This window comes from Lynx canadensis, chromosome E2 (genome assembly GCF_007474595.2).
Source record: "Lynx canadensis isolate LIC74 chromosome E2, mLynCan4.pri.v2, whole genome shotgun sequence".
Classification (NCBI taxonomy): Eukaryota; Metazoa; Chordata; class Mammalia; order Carnivora; family Felidae; genus Lynx; species Lynx canadensis.
The window spans coordinates 58,326,717-58,348,073 of NC_044317.1; the positions used below are offsets into that span (position 1 = coordinate 58,326,717).

Genomic DNA, 21,357 nt, shown 5'->3' on the forward strand with positions numbered 1-21,357 from the left:
CCACATGGACGTACAGAGAATAGTCCCCATTTTGCTTATTCACTCACGCGCTGACGGACACGTGGGCGGCTCTCGCCTCTCAGGTATTGTGAACAACGCCGCTTTGAACCTGGGTGTGCAAATATCCCTTCGAGACCCCGCTTTCAATTATTTCGGGCATAGATCCAGAAGCGGGATTGCTCGATCGTACGGTAACTCTGTGTTAAATTATTTTAGGAACCGCCATGCTGTCTCCCACGGTCGCTGAAGCATTCTACGTTCGCACCCATGGTGCCCGGGGTATCTCCCATGCTCACCAACACTTCTGAGTTTCTTCTTTGGTGGTTGCCATCCTAACGGGCGTGAGGTGGTCTTGATTTGCATTTCCTTAGCGACCAGTGATATGAAGCATCTTTTCACGTGTGGCTCATTCACTTTTTCTCTCTGTTATTATTAACACATTTCTCTGACAGCGTAGGTCTAGCTTCTGTATACTTAACATGAGCAAGCCTCCTGTATGTGATCTGTTCCCCTTTCTGCCACCACCTCCTCACCCCTGCGAAGACCCGTGTGCCCTGCTCAATCTCGCTGACTCTGCACAGGAAGCTGCCCGCCGTGCGAACGCCCTCCTCGCCCTGCCTGAACTCTGACCCTCACGATGAACCGCCACCGGGGATGCCTGCACTGCTCAGTCCCGCCAAATGGCTTCAGGACTGAAATGTCTCAAGAGGGAGGGAAGAGGGACAGGAAGAAGAAGAAGGAAGAAAAATATCTTTGGTGGGGTGTTTTGTTGATGAACGAAGTTCTAAATTGTTTTTTAAACATTTTATTTTGAAATTATTAGAGACTCCCAGGAAGTTGCAAAAAATAGTACAAAAGGTCCTGTGTGAACTTTGTCCCACTTTCCCCAGTGGTAACATCTTACACACACATAATTCAATATCGAAAGCAGGAAACTGGGGGGCCTGGGTGGCTCAGTTGCTTAAGCGTCCGACTCTTGATTTCGGCTCAGGGTGATGATCTCACGGTTTGTGATTTCCAGCCCTGCGTCGGGCTCTGTGCTGACAGCTTGGGACTCTCTCTCTCTCAAAATTAATAAATAAAACATGGGGAAAAAAGTAATTTCTAAAAAATAAAAAGCAGCCTGCCAGGTCGGCGAACACCTGGAGGTGTGGAGAGAAGGCACGGAACCCCCACGTCCTTTCCACGTACCTGGCATCTCTCCCGTGAGCCATATCCCTTTGGCCCCAAATCTGTGCTCTGGTAAGTGAAATGCTTTCCTGAGTTCTGGGAGCTGCTCTATTGAGCATGCTAATCAAACCCAGGGAGGGGGTCTCAGGAACCTCTGATCTATATAGCAGATGGTCAGAAGCCCGTGACCGCCTGGATCCGAAATCGGCCTCCGGGAGGGGCGGGGCTTTCCCGTGGGGCCTGGCCCTCCACTCTGGGCTGTGACTGTCTCCAGGTAGCCAGCATCAGAATGGACTTGAACTGGGGGACTCCAGTGGGTGTCAGGGACTTTTGCTTGGTGGTGTGGGGGAACCCTCACACTGGAATTGCGTAGAATCCTAATTACTTGTCCTTGTGGAACCCTGGAAAGCACCCAAATCCCAAAGGATCGGTAACACGTTTAAAGATGAATTATGCCGGTGGTTGCCTTGGGCCGGAGGGGGTAAGTGATCGGGGAGGTGACTGCTGGAAGGCACGGGTCTCTTTTTGGGGTGATGAAGGCTCCCAAATGGATTGTGGTGATGGTTGCACAACTCTGTGAATGTACCATGAACCATTCACGTGCGCACTTTTTTTTTCTTTTCTTCCAACGCCCAACGTGAGGCTTGAACTCATGACCCCAAGATCAAGAGTCACACACTCTACTGACTGAGCCAGCCGGGCGCCCATAACCTGCACACTCTAAATGGGCAGTTGGATGGTAAATGAAGGGCATCTCAATAAAGCCATGACCACATTTTTTGCTGGAATTGAATAGAAACGACTTCAAACAGGACATGGTCACAGCACAGTGATGACAGTCAATGATACTGTATCATAAAAGTTCACAGTTGTTAGGAAACCAGATCTACTTGTCCCCACCGCACGCACGCATGGACATACACACCGTTGCACAGACACGATGTTGTCTGTAGGCACATTTCAATAAAAAAAAAAATTTGAAGGGGTGTCTGGGTGGCTCGGTCCTTTGGGAGCCTTTTTTTTTTTTTTTAAACGTTTATTTATTTTTGCAAGAGAGAACGCTAGTTGGGGAGGGGCAGAGAGAGAGGGAGACACGAATCTGAAGCAGGCTCCAGGCTCTGAGCTGTCAGCACAGAGCCTGATGCGGGGCTCGAGCTCACCAACCGCGAGATCATGGCCTGAGCTGAAGTCGGACACTTAACCGACTGAGCCACCCGGGTGCCCCGGAAGCCCAACTCTTGATCTCGGCTCAGGTCATGATCTCATGCAGTTTGGGAGTTCGAGCCCCGAGTTGGACTCTGTCCTGACAGCACGGAGTCTGCTTGGGATTCTCTCTCTCTCTCTCTCTCTCTCTCTCTCTCTCTCTCTCTCTGCCTCGCCCCTGCTCATGCTCTCTCTCTCAAAATAAACATTTAAAACATTTTTGAAGATACTCTTTAGAGATAGAGGCGGGAAATTTCCCTCCTCAGCACTTTCCACAGGGGCGGGAGATTGTTCTGGGGGTGCTGTAATGGGGGGGGGGCAGAGAGAGGGTCTTCACTTTACCTCCGTGCTCTGACGGCTGACAGAGCACCCAGGACCTGGGCAGCGTGACCGTGACCCACAAGTAGGCCTGAGGCAGGGGCTTAAGGGAGGTACCACAGACCCACAGGCCTCTGAGGCTGGGAAGGGCCAGTCACAGCCCCCAGATCACTCGCCCCTGACCGGGTTGCCCCCCAGCATGCATGACTTATCTGGCAGGGGGTGAGTGGGGACCCTGGCCTGAAGGTGGGGCAGATTGGAAAAATAGGGCTGGGCCCAGAGAACACAAAAATGCTGTTTCGAAGGGACACGTGCACCCCCATGTTTATAGCAGCACTATCGACAATAGCCGAAGTATGGAAAGAGCCCAAATGTCCATCGATGGATGAACGGATAAAGAAGATGTGGTGTCTATATACAATGGATTATTACTCAGCGATCAAAAAGAATGAAGTCTTGCCATTTGCAACTACGTGGATGGAACCGGAGGGTATGATGCTTAGCGAAATACGTCAGAGAAAGACAAAAAGCATAGGACTTCACTCATAGGAGGACTTTAAAGATACGAGCAAAGGGCGGAAAAAGAAACAAATGAAGAAGCAGACTCCTAACTACATTAAGAGAACACACTGGTGGTCACCAGGGGTGGGGGGATGGGGCAAACAGGTGACGGGGATTAACGCGTGCACCTGCGAGGAGCACCAGGTGCTGTGTGGGAGTGTGGAACGACTATATCGCACACTGGAAACCAATACCGCACTGTAGGTAACCAACTGGAATTTAAATAGAAACTTCAGGGGCGCCTGGGTGGCTCAGTCAGTTGAGCGTCTGACTTCGGTTCAGGTCATGGTCTTGCTCTGGGAGTTCGAGCCCCGCGTCAGGCTCTGGGCTGACGGCTCGGAGCCTGGAGCCTGCTTCAGATTCTGTGTCTCCCTTTCTCTCTGACCCTCCCCCATTCATGCTCTGTCTCTGTCTCAAAAATAAATAAACATTAAAAATAAATAAATAAAAACTTAAAACAGGGAGGGGCTCTGGGGGTCCCCCAAAGCACAGCGTGGATGTAGAAGTCTCCCCACTGCTGTAAGAGTCCCTCAACGCGCAACGGAGAGCACACGCTTCATTGACATAACACGCGTCGCACGTGCTGGCGTTGGAGGTCACTCCCTGGGGTGTCCTTCTTTGACCTCGTGAGGCTCCTCCCCCAGGTGTCACCTGGGTCTGGAACTCCCCGAGGGGCGGACCGGGCCGGACGCACTTTGACCCTGGCGCACTTTGACTGGGGGAATTCCACGTCTCATAAGCCCAGGCACCAGGCCCGCGTGAGGTTAGCATCACTACATCGGACCCCTAAAAATGTGTCATGCGGGCTCCACCTCACGGTGACAGTTTTTACCCCAAGAATGATAATTAAAAAGAAAGATTCAGTGCACAACACTGTGAATGTATTTAATGTCACTGAATCGTACATTCAAAAACGGTTAAGATGGTATGTTTGTTAACGAAAGAAGAAGAGAAAGGACCGTTTGTTGTCATTGTGGGCAGCCCTCCCCCGGTGCCCCTCCCCAAATACTAGAGATGGCGCCATCCCAGCGGGCACTTCACTCCTGGACACAAACTAGGGCCAGAGGGAAGGGGGCAGGTGGACGTGGGAGGCAGGTGGCAGGCAGGCGGGTCCCCCCGACGCGGGTGTGGTTGAGGGGTCTGGCATCCAGAATCAGGCCAGAGGGAAGGCGGCAGGAACTTGGTGGTACGGGGGATTCTCAAGTGTCTCTGGGTGGACCGGCCCCTGCAGACAGGAGTCCAGGAGCCTGGCTGCTGTCCCCCAGGGGTTTCTCTGGCCAGGCCAGTCAGTCTGGAGGCCCAGGGCCTCGCGGGAGGGGAGGGGGCCGATACCTGCTCGTGCGAGCCGTGGTCAGCGGGACTTGAGCCTGGGGCTCTGGAAGGCGGACAGGGCAATGAGGAGCTGGGCGGCATAGTAGGTGGTCATGACCACCAGGCGGGCGTGGGGCAGGGACTGCAGGAAGGCGTCCCAGGCCAGCACCGAATCCGAGAGTGTGAAGAGCAGGGCCCCCCAGCGGGCGCTCCCGCCCCTGGCCAGGCCACGCCACAGCATGGACGCCAGGACCAGGGAGTAGGTCACCAACATGGGGACCGTGCCAGGGGGGAGGTGCAGCAGCACGAGGCCGTTGTACAGGAAGAAGGCCGGGACGATGGGCAGCAGGAGGCCCGGCCGCAGGGGAGTGAGGCCGAGGGCCCAGAGGTAGAGCAGGTGAGCCACGGTGAAGGCCGTCACGCCTGGAGGAGACAGGGGGGGTGGTGCCTGGTGGGCCCGCTTCCCCACGCGGCCACCTTGAAGTGCAGAGCCTGAGGGAAGGCCCACCCCAGGTGCCAGCATCCACCCTGGCCCCAGCACCCGTCTGCTGGGGTTACGGTACCCGCCTCCCCGGTGCAGGTCTCCCTTCTCCCCGAGCACCAGAGCGACCTTAAAACACGCTGCATTCCATCCTCACTCCGCTTAGAACTGTCCGCTGACTCCCCACCTTGCTCTGCTCCCCACTCGGCCCCGCCTGCCCACCCACCCGTTTCGACTCACCAGCAGCTTCCCACCCCGGGGCCTTTACACTCGCTGGTCCCTCTGGCCCATCGTTCCTCAGATGGCTCCTGCACCCTCTTCAAGACATTACCTTCTTGGTGAGGCCGTCCTGGACCAGCCAAGGCTGCAACACGTGCGGCCCCTCTTTGTTTCCCTCCACACAACGCACACCTCCTCAGGGAACGCTGCCCGGCCCCCTCGGGGGAACGAGAGCTCCGCGAGGGCAGGGGCCTGCGCCCGTGGGCTCACCATAGAGGAAGGCCTCAGGCCAGATGAGGCAGGCGTCCCCCACGGCAGAGCACAGGAGGGCCCCCTGCAGGAGCGCCCTGTAGCCCCGGTCCGAGCGCGCCGCCCGCAGGAACACCGCCAGGCACAGGACGGGCAGGCACTTGACAAGGGCACTGATCCAGGACGGCTGGTCTTCAGGGATCCAGAGGAGGAAGTAGATGGCACAGGTGAGAAGGAACGGGCTCAGCCCCCTGCACAGGTGCAGCTGCTTTGGGGGACAAGGGCGTCACTGAGCCCAACCCGGGCCGGGGCTCGGATGTGGGGGCTTTCCACTCTGCCCCTCCCTCCCCGCCCCGAACCCAGCCGCACTGTTGTGGGGGCTGCTCAGGGACCGGGACGTCCCACCTCACAGATCCCAGCCTCCCCGGGAGGGCCAGGACCCCCCAGTTCCTCCACGCTGCTCAGGTCCCCTGGTGCCCAGGCCAGACCCCCTCCCACACCCACCATCTCTCACTTGGACTGAGAAGCAAGGCTTTTGGGACAGACCCTCTTCCCAGGTGTCCATGTCGGCCTATGACCCCCCCCAGACTGGTGCGTATGTGGGCACAGGTGGCTTTGGGGGTGGAGGGGACAGCGTGTGGTTACACATTAACCCGAGGAGCGTCCTGTGGACTCTGGGACTGGTAACAGGGCTCAGGGAGATGCTTCCCCCACCCTGGGGATGGCCCCACCTGGCACCGCCGATAAGGTGCTGGTCAGGACCCGGGGGTCCCTCCTCCCCCACAGCACCCTGTCCTCACCCGCTAGACCTGCCTTCTGCGCACCCCCCTACCTGCCTCCTCCCCGCCCCCGGCCCGAGTGTGGTCGTTAAGTGCCCTTCACATCCTCCCCATGCCCAACCAGTCAGGAAGCACAGGGCAGGATTCCAACACCCTCCCCTATGCCCAGGACTCCCTGCGCCTCAGCAGGGGAGTGGAGCCCCATCACCCTGGCTCGGGAGGCAGGACCACCTTGGATGGAAACTCCCTCTGCACCTGCCCACCCAGTGTCCCCCAAAAGACTGCCTGGGGGTCCCCCCTGTACTCTGGCCTCCCTGCCACACGCGGTCCTCAGCTCCCGCTCAGGACCCCGAAGCCCTCCCCGTGCCCTGGACGGCCCCCACGCCAGCCTCCTTGCACCCTCCTGAAGGAGCGAACGCCAGTGTCGGGTTGGGCAAGGTCATCACTGCTGAGCTGGTCTGCAGCTTTGGAAGTCATCGGAACAAAGGCTCCTGTGCACATCAGCAAGTGCACCTGGCCTGTCCCTCACTTCTACTTCAGAAGGCACGAACTACTAGGTGCCCTCCTATCTTGGTTGGCTGGCCACCTCGGACGCCCTCTGCTCCACTGCAGGAGCTGAGGCTCAGGGGCTTCTGCAAGGTCACCCAGCCGTGTCGCTCCCCTGCCCACCGCTGCCAAGGCCAGGGATAGACCTGCCACCTGTGTGTGGAGCCAGGAGCCGGGACACACAGAGACCCCAGGACAGGGGACCTTGTGGGGACCAGGTCCCAGACAGGGCTGGGCAGGGCTCTGCCCCTCTGCCCCAGGCATTCCTCCTGCGCTGAGCCCGAGTGACCCCACCCTCTGCAGAGCAAGGAGGTCCAGGAGCCTAACTGCGCTCTGAGGGCCACACCTGGGGTCGCGAGGCCACAGTGCAAGGACAGCTCAGGCTGCCCCTCCCCGAGTCCCAGAACTCAAGGTCTCAGTGGGAATCTTAAACTGTATTTATTTATTTATATTTGCAATATGAAATAGAAGCTGGGCACGAACACACGCACACTCACGCCAGCCTGGGGAGGGGGAGCTGGGACAAGGTCACTTGGCAGCTGGGCTGGACCCCAGACCCTCGGGCATGGGAAGGGGACCCCAGCCAGACCCCTGCCGACCCCCCGCCCCGGGGTCCATGGGAGGTGCGGAAGTCTCAGTGAGTGCATCAGGGCCCCACAGGAATGTCCCCAAAGAGACCCCCTCGGATGGGGACTGCCAGCTCCTACAGAGGCAGCAGGGCCGGGCAGGGGTCCTCTAGCCCCCAGCCCGGGTCAAAGTGCAGGGTCCAGGGCAAGGGTCTGGGCAAAGGCACGGCCCCCACTCGGGCCCTCCCCCGAGGCGGACCTGAGCCGAGTGTGGGTGTGGGCATCTGCACCGGAGGCTGGGGGCGTGGTGGTGGTGGGGCAATGTCCTCAGGATGGGATGAAGGTCCAACCCGCTGTCCCGCCCGCCTGGCCTCCTCCTGGCTCTCCACCCACCCACTCTCTCTATATAATATATAATATAGGTCTCTCTCTCTCTCCTTTCTCTCTACTCGACTCTGTATCTTTATTCTAGGAGACAAAACTCCATAATTTCTTTTCTCAGTGCAAATGGGGGTGGGTAGGGGCCTGTCTCCCTGGCACCAGGCTCCTGGGAGTCCAGAGGAGAGAACGTGGGGGCAGATGGTGGGGAGGGGGTGATGGGGCAACAGGGCCATCGTGGGACCCGCCCTGCCCCCACTTGGGCCGGGTCCACGTGGAGTATGGAGAATTCAGCCGCCACCACCAGGACCAGGCAGTTACCTGGGAACCAAGAGGGAGACCCAGGTGAGCAGCCCGCTGCCCCCACCCCCGCAGCCCCCCGCCTGCCCACCCCCGGCCCAGCTGCTCCCCAGCCAGCCCTCACCACTCACTGGGAGCCCAGGGATGCTGGCCCTCCCGGGGCAGAGCCGCTGGACATCGGAGGTGGTGTAAGGGCCTGGGCACTGTCAGAGGAGACAGATGTAGGAAGGTCAGTGCCTCCCCCACGTGACCCCGGCTGCCCTGGGAGGCCGCACCACACTCACCTCTGGCTTTGGGGGAGCCCTGAGGGCTCTGGGCTCTTCTCCCCCTCTGTGGTCTGGGGGTGCTGGCAGGCCGCGGGGGCTGGGACGGAGGTAGCAGGGTCTCTGGTTGCACTGTGTGTAGAGGGCGGATCATCAGTGGGGCTCCCATCACCAATACCCTGTGGACCCTCCCACCCCTAAGAGGTGCACAGCCCAGGGTGGACCCTCCCATCAGAGACCCCTGGGAGCCACCAGGCAGGAGAAGATCCAGATAGCTCTGCACACCGCCTGCCTGCTTCTGGGAGCCTTCCCAGCCCTGGGGCCCTGGGCTCCAGGGTCCTCTGTGGCATCCACACGTGGGCGCAGGCACAGCAGCGGACCCTCAGTCGCCACAAGGCCCCGAGGCAGCAGTGCAGACCTGGGGGGTCCTCTGAGGGCCATTTGGAGCAACTCCAGGGCAGGACCAACCTAGGGGCCAGGCTCCACCTGTCTCCCGAGCCGCTCACCTGTTCAAGGAGCTGGGAGTGGAGCGTGTCCCTCTGAGGGTGGCCTGGAGGTCCCCGAAGCTGACCAAGGCCTGGCAGGGGGCTGTGCGGAGAGAGGCCAGGAGACCTGAGCTCAGCGAGGTCGGGCATGGGCAAGGCCAGGGGACAACGGGGTGGGCGGTGGGGCTGGGCAGGCGACACTCACCCGAGGGCTCCGCTACTGTGCTGCCGTCTGTGGCTTCCTGAGGTGCTGAGGGGGACGCGGGGTCCTGAGACCTGGGGGGAGGGCAAGGTTGGGGAGCAGCTCAAGGGCCAGCTGGAGTCAGCGCTCCAGCCCAGGGGCCCAGGGACTGGGTACCCGCTGCGGCCTTACCTGAGCTGCAGGGCGGAGAGGTCCCGGGGAGCGCCGAGGGGCCCCTGTGGGGCAAGGAGACCAGAGCTCGGCTCCTTCTCCCCAGGGTCTCGGGAGCCGGTCGGGGTGTCTGTAGGCACTGGGTCAAAGGTGGCTGGCCAGCTGGGGCCTGGGCAGGGGGAGGGAGGAGGGAGGGGTGAGCATGGCAGGCGGACACCCCACGTGCGCCCCGGCATGCCCCACCCTGCGTGTCGTGTTCACCCACCTGGAGGCTGGGGGCCAGGGCCGGGGTGACAGGGGGGCCCGGTCCTCCCACCGGCTGCTCGGCTGTCACCATCATCCTCGTCCTCCTCGTCGTCCTCATCCTCACTGTCTGTGCTGCCTCCACTCCTGCCCAGAAACCACTGGTCAGCGGCTATGCTGAGACACAGCCAGGTGTCCTGACTACCCGGGGACGACAGAAGGGATGGACGAGTGGGGGCGGCAGGGAAGCCACAGCACAGGCAGGTCAGGGCCTTCCGGGGCCCATGGGGTGAGAAGATGCCAAAGCCCATCCTTAACGTGAACAGCCTCCCCGCCCCCACCCCTGACCTGACACTCTCCCTCCAACCACACACTCGGAGCGGCTGCTCCAAAACTGCGCTCTAAGTATCGACTGACACACGACCCCAGCCCGGGGGACAGCCCGACTGGCCTATGTGTCGCCAACTGGGGAATGGTTAAGAAATGACATGGCTCCTAAGATGCCCAATGCACCATGGTGTGAATGGTTACCGACTGGAAAGGGACCCATCTGCACGCAGCTCAGAGTAAACGCAGACGTTCAGCAAAGAGAGAGCAGAAGGGAGCTTCCAGAGTCGGGGGCGGGGGGGGGGGGGCAGCAGCGCGTCTCCTAAACCCACAAGGACCATCACACAAGGTGGAGGAAGCCCAGATGCTCCCCAAGGCCAGGAGCAAGACCGGGGCTGCTCTCCACTTCTGCTCAGGACCATACTAGAGGCCAAGGAGGCAAAACAACGAATTAAGAGGCATCCGGATCAGAAAAGGAGTAAAGCTCTAACTGCAGATGACGTGACTGTGTTCAGACGACCCCAAGGAATCCGCTAAGACTGTTAGAGCGAGCGCCGCAGAACACAACGTCGACGTACAAAAATCCACTCTATTTCTGTACGCTTGCGACAATCTCAAAATTCCACTTAGGTAACATATGTAGGGATAAATTTAACACAGGAAGCATGAAACTTATACCCTACAAAAGACCCAAATAGAAAAAAGACGTTCCGTGTTCACGGACTGGAGGATGGGATGGGGCTCGCAGGGCACAACCTGAGCTGACCTACAGGTTCCAGACGGGCCCTCTCAACCCTGGCTGGCTTCAGTTGTTGAAATTAACAAGCTGATGCTAAAATTCACACCGAATCCCAAGGGACCCTGAATAGGCCACACAGTCTTGAAATACAACCACAAACTTGCAGTCCTCACGCTTCTTGATTTCAAAACTTAATACAACACGACAGTAATCAAAACAGGGATGGGGCGCCTGGGTGACTCAGTCAGTTGAGGGTCTGACTCTTGATTTCAGCTCAGGTCATGATCTTACCGTCATGGGACTGAGCCAAACATCAGGCTCTGAGATGAGCATAAAGTCTGCTTAAGATTCTCTGTCCCCCTCTATCCCTCTCCTCTGCTCATATGTTCTCTCTTTCTCTCACTAAAATAACAAAAGAAATTAGGGGGTGGTGCCTGGGTGGCTCAGTCAGTTAAGCGTCCAACTTCAGCTCAGGTCATGATCTCACGGTTCGTAGGTTCAAGCCCTGCATCCGGCTCTGTGCTTACACCTCAGAGCCTGGAGCCTACTTGGGATTCTGTGTCTCCCTCTCTCTCTGCCCCTCCCCTCCTCACACTCTGACTCTGTCTCTCAAAAATAAACAAGCATTAAAAAAAATTTTTCAGGGGCGCCTGGGTGGCGCAGTCGGTTAAGCTTCTGACTTCAGCCAGGTCACGATCTCGCGGTCCGTGAGTTCGAGCCCCGCATCGGGCTCTGGGCTGATGGCTCAGAGCCTGGAGCCTGTTTCCGATTCTGTGTCTCCCTCTCTCTCTGCCCCTCCCCCGTTCATGCTCTGTCTCTCTCTGTCCCAAAAATAAATAAACGTTGAAAAACAAAAATTTAAAAAAAAAAATTTTTTTTAATGAAAACAAAAAAAAATTAAAGACAAGGAGGTCTTGGCATAAGGACCAATGGACCAAAGAGGCCAGTAATAAACCCACACATACAGTCAAATGATGTGTGACAAGGGCACCGGGTCCATTCAGTGGGGACAAGGCAGTCTCTTCGACAAGAGGTGCTGGGAAGACATTCACACAGAGAGAAGAGGAAGCTGGACCCCCACTTCACACCATACACACACAGCTCGCCACGGGATCAAAAACCTAACTGTGAGACTCTTGGAAGAGAACATGGGATGAGTCATGACTGGGGTGTTCAAGGACACACACAAGTACACACCAGCCCGGCCAGTAACACAACAGCACACCCAGCAGATGAGAAGTGAAACACAACCACAGCCATGGTGGGGAGGGGGGATGTGTGTGTGTGTGTGTGTGAAGACCTCTCAAGTAGGAGGAGGAGGCAAAATCTATAGGGCAGGAAGTCAGGACAGCGCCACCTTCAGGGGGCACAGTGGCACAGGGATGGCTCCACTCCCTCATCCGGGTGCTGGGGCTGGCAAAGGGGTGTCTGTGGGGCGGTGCACGAAAAAGTTAAAACTACACAGTGTAATCCTCAAGCCAGAAACCACAGGGACAAAGGCCCTGAGCACCTGTTCACAAGGCACGAATCTGGGGTGTGCAAAGAGCTGGTCACAGCCTGTACGGGAGACACCATCACCGCCTCTCCTGTACTGGAGCGAAGGCATACCAATGCCACGTCGGTGGCTCTGTGGGGACACCCGAACGAGAGCGAACATGGGGAGAACAGAGCGGAGAGACAGATTCGCTTGCACCAAGCCATTCTTCAAGGACCCACCTCTCTCCGGCCACACACGAGCCACTGCCCTATTCCCTCTGTAGCCGACCTCAGCTTAGCTGGGTTTCTGGCATTCAAAACCGAAGTGCCCCACCTAACACACACCACGTTCTCACGCTTCTCATCCACATTAGCGGGCGAAAACCACATCTCGGGGGCCCGACCGCCCCGCGTGCCGGGCTCCCGGCTGCAGGAGGTGGAGAGGACTCACCGCACACCCGGGGGCTGGCCCAGACGGGCTCCCCTGGCCAGCTGGCGGCCCTGCCAGGCACCATCCTCCTCATCAGATTCCCCGGAGCCCTGGCCCTCCTCCTCGTCCTCGTCCTCCTCGTCATCAAACTGCTGGATTCGGTCCTTGTAGCAGATCTCCAGCAGGCTGGCATTGGGCTGCGGGGTGCAGGGTGGGAGGCTGGAGTGGGAGGCACTGTCTGCAGGACCCCCCACCCCCACCCCCGCACGGCCAGGGACGGGGGGTACTCACGTTCTCGTCGTCGGCGTTGAGGGAGAAGGTGATGTTGGCGGTCTTGTCGAATGGTGCGCTAGGAGGCAAGTACCACAGCAGTGAGGCAGTGGCCGCGTCAGGGCATCTCGAGGTGGAGCACAGAACGCCTCCATCTCCTGTCTCAGCCCTCACACAGGGATGCCCGTTAAGGCGTAAAGATTACCGTCGAGGTGAGCTCCTTACGCAGGCACATGCTTCCCTGGGGAGACAGTCTAGTGCCCACGGTGACTGGACCCAACACGGCACGGTCAGAAATGGAGACGCAACCGTGTGCCGACTCTGACGGAATAGTTCCCTAACGGAATAGTTCCCTATTCTGTCCCCGTGCTGCCCTGGGCCTCTGGTAGCTGAAGCAGCCGCACGCAATTTAAGCAGAGACCAAAGAAACAAAACCGAATGAGACCGTGGCTACGGGCCACAAGTGGGGGCTGTCATCATCCCTCCTGTCTCTGAGGAGTGAGAGCCGGAGGTTCCCAGCGCCAGGCCACAACACACACGGCCCGCATATCCAGCCCCAGCCGGAGCGGGGCGAGTCTGGGGCTGGGACTCGCCTCACCCCACCCGCCTCTCACGCCTCTCACCCCGCTCACGGGGCCGACACCCAGCTCCCTCTGCTCAACTCCCTTTCTGAAAGCCCCACGAAACACTTCCAGCTCCAGGGAAGTGAGCGCACGCGCTTTCGATGCCAACACAAAGTGCTGCCGGGAGCGTCACTTAGTCTCCTCCCGCCAGTCTCCGCCTCGTGTCCTTCACCCACTTCTCTGGCGGCGTCGGACATCTGTCCGTCCCCCGCGTTACGGATACTTCCCACGTTACCACGTGCCCCCCTCCCCCCAGGGAACACTGCCACGAAGATCTGTGGACAAATGGAGGTCAGTGATCGGAGCGCTGTCCCAGCTCCTGACACCGAGCAGACACGCCCACGCGGTGTCCTCGCGACCTCTCCACCCAGACACGCAGAGCTGGTCCCGGTTGGGCAGTCCGAGCCCTGCCGGGCAACGTCTTCAGCTCCAACATCCTAAAAATATTCATCTACCTTCCACTCTAGAATGCTTCATGGCTTTCGAGGTTTTTTAAAGGAGCCTGTAGCCCCACTGGAAATGATGTGACGGTGGAGGCAACAGTTTCCATCAAGAAAACAGCTGGTAGTCCCCACACCGTCCCCCACCAGGGCGGGGTCTTCTCTCTAGGGTCCAGGGCTCGGAGACACAGCCAGAACCGCCAGGCCATCCATGCACCGGGCACTGAGCTGGGCAGGGTAGCAGCGGACACAGAGCTCACGTCCACCTAGGCGAGGCAGCCCAGTCGCCAGCCAGTGCCCATCACGCAGCAGTGATCCTGCTCCCACGCCGGCCAACACGCACCTCAGTCTCCCCAGCTCTAACGGGGCTCCTGAGCCCTAAGCAGAGGAGGATGGTGGGCACATGACAGGACACCACCCAAGAAGCACCCAACACACTGCTAGCGACGAAGCAAATGCAGACAGGGACCTCAGCTCAGCTGCCCCCGACCCAGGGACATCCGTGGCCCCCCAGCCCCCACAAGTGACACTCAGCCACTGGTCCTCTGCTACCTTCCAGCTGCTGCCACCAGATTGCTCATGCAATTTACGTGATGTTAGAAAATCCTAATTTTCTTCTCTCGACCATAAAAGCAACAAATACCTGTGCTGGAAAGCTCGGAAAATAAAGAAGAAAGTTGGTGACGACAACACCAAGTTAAAATATTATTAGACCACAATTACAAAGAAGCACACCTAGTCACTGAAAGAATTTCTCCCGTCAGCCTGGGGCCTGTCAGCCTGGGGCCTGTGCAGGCGAGGGGATGTGGGGGCCACTCCGGCTTCGAGGACCCATCCCAGGAGCTCCACACGGCCCAGCTCAGGCCCGGCTCGGCACAAGGCCTGTCCCCACCCACACCAGGGAAGATGGGAAAGATGGCAGGAGGAGCCACAGGGCAGGTGAGTGCTCACTTTCCGACCCACGGCCCCGTGCCCCCACCCTGTCAGGGAGGGCGCACTTACTTCACACTCTCTTCCTGCTCCCCAAACTCCTCGTCGTTGAAGCCAAAGTGGTCGATGAAGGCAGAGGTCATGCGCTGCATCTGGAAGTCCATGAAGGCCTGCGGAGGAGGGGCGGGGCGGTGGTCAGGGGCTGGGTGGGGCCTGGAGGAGCAGGGCAGCCCCTGTCCCCGCCCCGCAGCCCACCTGCTGCAGCACCGCCTCCTCCGGGAAGCTGAACTCCTTGAGCCGGTCGTCCTCATCGTCGCTGGAGGAGTGCAGGTGGTGGGTGCTCACCTGGGACGGGTGAGCAGGCAGGAGTGAGGACCAAGGTGGGCAGGGTGTGGGCGGATAGGGGTGAGGACCAGGGCGGGGAGGTATGGGCGAGTAGGGGCGAGGACCGGAGGGGTGCGCGCAGGGGAGAACCCCGATGGAGGGGAGAATCAGCCTCACCAGGTCCACTGTGTTCTTCCTGTTAGTTTCTGCCAGGGGTCCGGACACGAAGGCCTCCCACTGCTCCTGCTGCTCACTGGGCAGGTCTGCTCCGAGGGAAGGGGACAGGTCGTGAGGGGCCCCACGGCGTCCTCCCCTGCCCTCCAGAGCTGGGGTGTGCCCAGGCCCTCACCCTTCAGCAGCTGCCCCAGCTGCTCAGCGTTGGGCCCCTTCTCCGCGTTCTGCACCAGGGCGTTGGCCAGTCTTGTCAAGTGGCCCATGTAGCCCTTGCGAGGGCCCCCTGCAGACCTGGACAAGATCAGAGGCCGAAGCTGGACACTGGCCACACCTGCCCCTGCCCCGCCCTCCCCTGGGGGCAGGGGGCCCGGGGGATGCTCACTGCACGAGGTCGTTCTCCTCCCAGGAGGTCAGGATGCGCTCTACCAGGCGGCACTGCTGCAGCAGCTGGGACAGCAGGGTGGGTGTGGGGGCGGGGCCAGACTCCGCCCCTCCTCCCCTGCGTCCCTCCAGCCCCACCCCCATGGAGGTGCTGCTGGACAGCTCCTCCCTGAGGCCCTGGGCTAGATCCAGGGAGGCCATCCCTCTGTCTCCCAGGACACCCGCTGCCCTGAGGGCACCACATCCTGCACCTACCTGCACATCACCCCCCATTTCTCGAAGACAGACCTAAGACAAGGCCGAGCCCCACCCCCAGCACGCACAGGCACCCAGCAGGCAGACCTGGGGCAGAGCCCACCTGAGGGGAGAGAAGGGGACCTGGGAGCCCAGCTCACATGTTTCACGACGGGGTTTGGAGCAGGTGTCTCGAGGCCACTGTCGGAAGGAGGCCCAGCGCTCAGCATGGCACTCACACACGACTCCACTTGAGCATGCAGGAAGTTGTTGAACACGTAGTGGAAGAAGAGGTCCTGGGTGGGGGAAGCACAGGCTGGCGCCGAGGCCCCCCACCTGCCCTCTGCCCCCAGCCCTGCCCAGGGGCCCCCGCCCAGTCCTGACCCCCTCGGCCCCCCACCCCCCTACCCTCCGCACCAGCATGGTGTTGGGCACATCCAGTGCCAGGAGCTCCTGGGTCAGGGCTGCATCGTTGGCGCTCAGGGCGCTGGCCAGCAGCTTGACCACGTGCAGCCGGGTGTTGCCCAGTGGTGGGGCCAGGCTGCCCCATGTAGTACGCAGCGGCTCCAGCTGCAGGCAGAGGGGTGGCTCGGCGCTGCCCAGGATGTGGGGCCACCCTCCCTGCCACCCTCCCTCCCCGGCATCCCAGCCCACCTCGGGGGGCTCAAGCAGGAGCTGGTGGAAACGGCCAAGGCGTGGGCGCAGGGCGTGCAGGGCGCCTACACTGGCCGCGGTGCTGTCCAGGGTCGCCTGGGCCAGGAGCTCCAGCTGCCCGTCCACACTGCTAAAGAAGTTGTTCACGGTCACAGACTCAGACCTGCGGTAGGGGACAGGACAGAGGGCCTGTGTGCATGGATATGCTCACGTGTGGCACCTCTGGGAGTGAAAAACTGCTTCCCTGGGAAGGGTAGGGCAAGGACCAGGGGTGGGTGCTCAGGGACTGTGCAGGACAGGCCCCACTGTCTCAGGCAACCACCTGCCTGAAGGGCCCTGGATTCAGACAGCTACCTCCAAGCCACAGGCGGTTTATTTGGCCTCAGATGTGAGCAGAGGACTCTCTTCCCGGGACCCTAAGTGACCACCAAGAAGGGGCCAGCCCTTGTAGAGGCCATGTCCCCATGAGTTTCGCCTCTAGATGCAAAGGCAGGGCTCTGAGGGATGGCTCAGCCCCCTGGGGGGGCTGGCCCCCCTCACCTTGGCCTTCTGGGCTCCAGCAGGGTCAGCAGCACCTGGATCCCGCTCACGATGACAGACTGGCTCTGCTCTCCCTCCAGCATGTTGCTTAGGAGCTGCTCGATCGTCTCCTGCCTGGGGCGGGGGACAGGGCGGGGTCAGGGTGCAGGGCTCTGGACAGTTTCCCTCCCTGGGCCTGGGAACTGCCCCGCAAACCCACTTCTCCAGGGTGGCCAACAGCTGATCAGGCTCTGGGCTGTCCTGGACCTGGATCATCTGCTCCCGGCTCAGGCGGATGATGTCGCACAGGGACTGGGACGCATTGGAATGTTGCTGGGGAGGCAAACAGAGAGCTGAGGACACCAGCCCAGCTGCTGGGCCCTCGTGAGCTGACCAGCTGGCCTGTAGGAACACAGACATGGGGAAACACAGACATGGGGAAACAAATGCCGAGGGAAGAAAACGAAGACACCGAATGCTGGGAGAGGACAGACGACGAAGAAATAGGAAACCCAGGAAAGCTTCCTGGAGAAGGTGACACCCCATCTGCTATAGCCAAAGGAGGGAACGACCAGATAGATGTCCAGAGTTTGGTGAGTGGATAAATACCAGTGATGTGTCTGCATGCCAGAACATTCCTCAGCCTCAGGAAGGGACGGAGCACTGACATGCCACAACACAGGTGAGCAAAGAGGCCAGTCATGAAAACCATGTATTTCGTGATTCCATTCGTACAGTGAGTCCAGGAAAAGGAAACCCAGAGACAGAAAGCAGACTGGTGGCTGCTGGGGGCTGGAGGACCGCAAGGCAATGGAGTGACAGCTAATGGGCACAGCATTTCCTTTCTGGGGTAATGAAAAAGTATTCTAAAACAATGTGGCGATAATCACACAATTTCGTGAACACGCTAGAAACCACTGAATTGTGTTCTAAATAGGTGATCCACATGGCACGTAATCTATATCTCAACAAAGCTGTTACAAAGAAAAGCCAAGAGAGAAACATGAACACAACTCTTGAGTGTAACCTACTGAGCGGCTGCCAGGGCCCACCTGTGCAGACCCCAGACCCACCCGGGCCACGGGCCGCTCACTCTTCAGAGCCCCTGTGCCACAAGGCCTGCACAGCCCTCACCCTACAGGGACGGATACTGGCTAGATGCTCAGGGCTAACTCCCCACACCTGTGGGCCTCGGCTCTGTAAGCCAGCAGCTCCGAAAGATACGGCGAGGCCCCGTGAGCTGCAGTGAGGATGCGGAACCTCTGTATGGATTCTCTGAAGCACAAGTAGGGTCTATCTGCCAGGTCACAGTCAGCAGGGGAGGGGGCAGGGAAGGGACCCCGGGGCGGGGGGTGGGGGGAGGCTGGCAGTGAGGGGGCCTAGAGCCCGAGGCCCCTCGCCAGGCTGCGACCCATCAGATGCTGGGCAAGGTCCTGGTTCACCAGACCCCGTCCGTGGGGGTCCGGCCCCTCTTACTCTCAGCAAGAGACTCAAGGGCATGCACACACCAGGTTCTAAAGCTTCCCTTCTTCACCAGTTCACCTCTTAGGAAGGGAGGAGGGGGCAAAGCCGGTGTGAAGAGCAGATCTGAGGGAAGAGGCCGGGCCACAGGTAGGAACAGCAGGTGAGTAGGGGACACTCACATTGTCGTCCTTTGACGGGTGGATCTGATCAATGAGCCGTTGCACGATCTTCTCCTCATTGAGCCACTGGGGGTGAGAAGGAGGGGCGCTGGGCTCACCGGCCCGCCCACCTCCGGCAGGCCCCACCCCCTCCCGGCAGGCCCCGCCCCCACACTCACGTTGACCACGTCCTGCCTCAGCTGTGGCCGCTCCACGCAGGTGAGGAGACGCAGCAGGAGGTCCATGATGGCCGAGGTGCCGATGTGCTGCAGCAGCAGGTCCACGAAGTCGTCCTTCTTCCGCAGGAAGGACACGAGCTGGGGGCCAGAGGGGCAGCGCTCGTCAGGCTCGTCACTCGGCCCGACCCAGCAGGGCCCGCGCACCTGCCCGCCTGCCCGCCGCCCTGGCCCTGGTGCGGCGGTACCTGGTCTGTCTTGCGGTTGATAAGGATGCCCATGACCTTGCTGAAGAAGCTGGCGAGCAGTGGGTTGAGGCTGCCGCTGCTCTGCAGGAAGCCGTAGAGCCGGTTCAGGAGGGACTCGTCGGCACCCAGCGCGTCGTTGATCTGGGGCACGTCTGAGGTCAGGATCTCGCAGGCCACGCTCGGGTACCTGGGGGGTTCACGTCCAAAAAGGGTGGCAAATGTCAGGGAAGCTGGCGGGGCCATCCTTGCCTTCCCATGCCCTCCTGTCAGAACCCACTCGTGGCTCCCCACTGCCCCCAAGGCTACAGTCAACCTGAGCTTGGACCCGACCCCCACCGCCCTTCTCCCAGGCCCACCCCCAGGTGACCTCTGACATCCGCCTTCACCCCTGCTTCCCGGCCCCCCGCCTGCACGGGGCCCAAGTAGGGCAGTGGCCGGGACGGACGGGGTGGGGCTCACTTGTAGCGTAGCCGCTCCTCCCCGCTGGCGGGCGGCTCCTGGGTGACCCAGGCCACCATGGCCTGCAGGTGCGGCGGCTGCAGCAAGAAGTCCAGCAGCTTGCGGTTGACGACCTTGCACTCCTGCAGCACGTCCTCTTCATCCAGTAGCTCGGGCAGGCTTAGGTCCTCCCGCTCCAGCAGCGCGTCGAGGTGTGAGCTCGTGTGCAGGTCAAACTTCCAAAACATGGCGCCCTGGGGGCGGGGCCTGTCACACACCCGCCTCTGCCGGCTCTGCCCCGCCACGCCCCACTCCCTCCACCTCAGCCACCTATTGCTGGATGACCATGGCAGCCTGACAGGGCCACCCTCTAGTTCAGAGGGTAGTGCACACCTGAGGCCAATGGCCCTGACCAGCCCTCCGCCCCCAGTCGCGGGGGAAGTCCGGGGGCCGGGGGGGGGGGGGGGGAGGTGGGGGGCTGGGGGTGCACACACGTGGCCTGCAAAGAAGAGCCCTGAGGCTGTGCAGAGCCCCTGCGATCCTGTCCCCGTCCAGGGCCTGTGTCCACGGTCCCAAATCTGGGCAGGGACCCTGAGAGTACGGGTGGGAGCAGTGCTCATCCTGGAGCCTCTGGCATCAGACTCGCTTCAATCTGTATCTGAACAAATTCAAATGCCCCATGGTCGCCAGCATGGGGCTGCTGGCCAGCCCAGCAAATCACCATGCCACGTGCAGGGCGTGGGGCGGCGGCAGAGGGAAGTCTGAGATGTCTCCAGGCTGTGGCTGTTGCCTGGATTCTACATACACACACACAAACACACCCAACCCCCCCCCCCACCCACCCAGGGCCCGGGACAAGGAAGAGGAAAAGCGGGGGAGGGGGCCCTCCCAGAAGAGCCGCTGACTGGGGCCCAAAGGAACCAGGACAGGGTAACTGACTCAGTGGGGAGGAGGACAAGGCTGCGTCCCACTCCCCGACCAGGAGCACTTCACCGGGAGCACTCCCTGGGTGCCTGGGGGTCTGAGCCCACTATGCACGTGGACTCAACCAGGCCTCTACAAAGGCCTACGGCTCCCAGTCCAGACCTCCTGCTAGGCCTGCCCTGCACTTGCCACCAAGCTCCCAGGCCACCAGTCCCCCACGCAGAGCACCCGTGGCCCCCTCTGAGGACACGTCGCCACCCCGCTGCAAGACAGGCAACTCATGCCCAGGAAAGTTGGGGGTTCCCCAGCACCACACAGGTGCTGACCAGACCTCACATTCGTCACCTGCCTGTGAAGACCACCTAAAGCAGAGGCCACCGAGGATGGACTGCGAGGCCCTCCCTCACCTTCTCTGCCCCACACCACCCACCATGGAATGGAGCCCAGGCCCAGAGCACAAAGTGGCTCTGACTCCCTCAGGAAGCAGCCAGGACTCAAAGCCAGGGCAGAGCGGCACACGCATGGCTTCGGTCCCTTCGAGACACCGCCCCCCCCGCACCCAGCCCTCCCTCCCAGCCTCTGCGGGAGACTACTCACCTCCAAGCGTCCTCCCCACCCGCCGTGCCCAGGAACAAGTGGCTCTAAATTTGCAATGATCCCAGATCTGGGGCCCTGGCGATTCCTCGGCCCTGGCTCAGGACGGCGGCAGGTGGAGTGGAGTAGACACCACCATACAAGACGGCAGCAGGCACCAGGTCCCTGCCAGGGTGGCGGGGGGCCCTCCCACAGGCCCAGAGGTCCCGTCCCACAGCACACAGGGACTCTCCCGTTAGCCCTCCACCCTCCACTCCACGCTGGCCACTTTTCTCAAACACAAACGTGAGTGCCTGGTGTTCGCTCGCGGCCGGAAGCCCAAAAGGGCTCCCTGGGTCTCGCCATTTGAGACCCCAGGGGCCCCTGCCAGCCTTCCAGCCGGCTCGGGCCAAGCCCAGCCTCCCCTTGGA

The 21,357-nt window shown here is 60.4% G+C and overlaps 2 protein-coding genes across 8 annotated transcripts; both read right to left on the reverse strand.

Annotated features, from left to right (window-relative positions):
- Positions 1 to 4,111: 4,111 nt before the first annotated feature.
- On the reverse strand, positions 4,112 to 6,409 carry TMEM86B (transmembrane protein 86B). Of its 4 annotated transcripts, none has more exons than XM_030298378.1 (3): positions 6,027 to 6,409; positions 5,534 to 5,777; positions 4,112 to 4,986 (listed from the first exon to the last, which is right to left on the reverse strand). In XM_030298378.1, the coding sequence occupies exons 1-3, from the start codon at positions 6,075 to 6,077 to the stop codon at positions 4,604 to 4,606; spliced, it is 678 nt and encodes a 225-aa protein (XP_030154238.1). In that variant the 5' UTR covers positions 6,078 to 6,409; the 3' UTR covers positions 4,112 to 4,603. The 4 variants fall into 4 exon arrangements, with proteins under 4 accessions (XP_030154238.1, XP_030154237.1, XP_030154239.1 ...); XM_030298377.1 differs by having other exon boundaries at positions 5,534 to 5,780; XM_030298379.1 differs by having other exon boundaries at positions 5,534 to 5,780; positions 6,017 to 6,084.
- On the reverse strand, positions 5,708 to 20,823 carry PPP6R1 (protein phosphatase 6 regulatory subunit 1). Of its 4 annotated transcripts, none has more exons than XM_030298237.1 (23): positions 19,451 to 20,823; positions 18,992 to 19,178; positions 18,747 to 18,884; positions 18,589 to 18,654; positions 17,166 to 17,278; positions 16,967 to 17,080; positions 16,427 to 16,589; positions 16,190 to 16,342; positions 15,934 to 16,068; positions 15,540 to 15,604; positions 15,333 to 15,448; positions 15,161 to 15,246; positions 14,915 to 15,004; positions 14,732 to 14,829; positions 12,688 to 12,745; positions 12,418 to 12,593; positions 9,447 to 9,571; positions 9,203 to 9,350; positions 9,035 to 9,105; positions 8,851 to 8,932; positions 8,366 to 8,476; positions 8,206 to 8,284; positions 5,708 to 5,777 (listed from the first exon to the last, which is right to left on the reverse strand). In XM_030298237.1, the coding sequence occupies exons 1-22, from the start codon at positions 20,047 to 20,049 to the stop codon at positions 8,209 to 8,211; spliced, it is 2,970 nt and encodes a 989-aa protein (XP_030154097.1). In that variant the 5' UTR covers positions 20,050 to 20,823; the 3' UTR covers positions 5,708 to 5,777; positions 8,206 to 8,208. The 4 variants fall into 4 exon arrangements, with proteins under 4 accessions (XP_030154097.1, XP_030154096.1, XP_030154094.1 ...); XM_030298236.1 differs by having other exon boundaries at positions 5,718 to 5,780; XM_030298234.1 differs by lacking the exon at positions 5,708 to 5,777 and adding an exon at positions 7,257 to 8,102 and having other exon boundaries at positions 8,213 to 8,284.
- Positions 20,824 to 21,357: the final 534 nt, after the last annotated feature.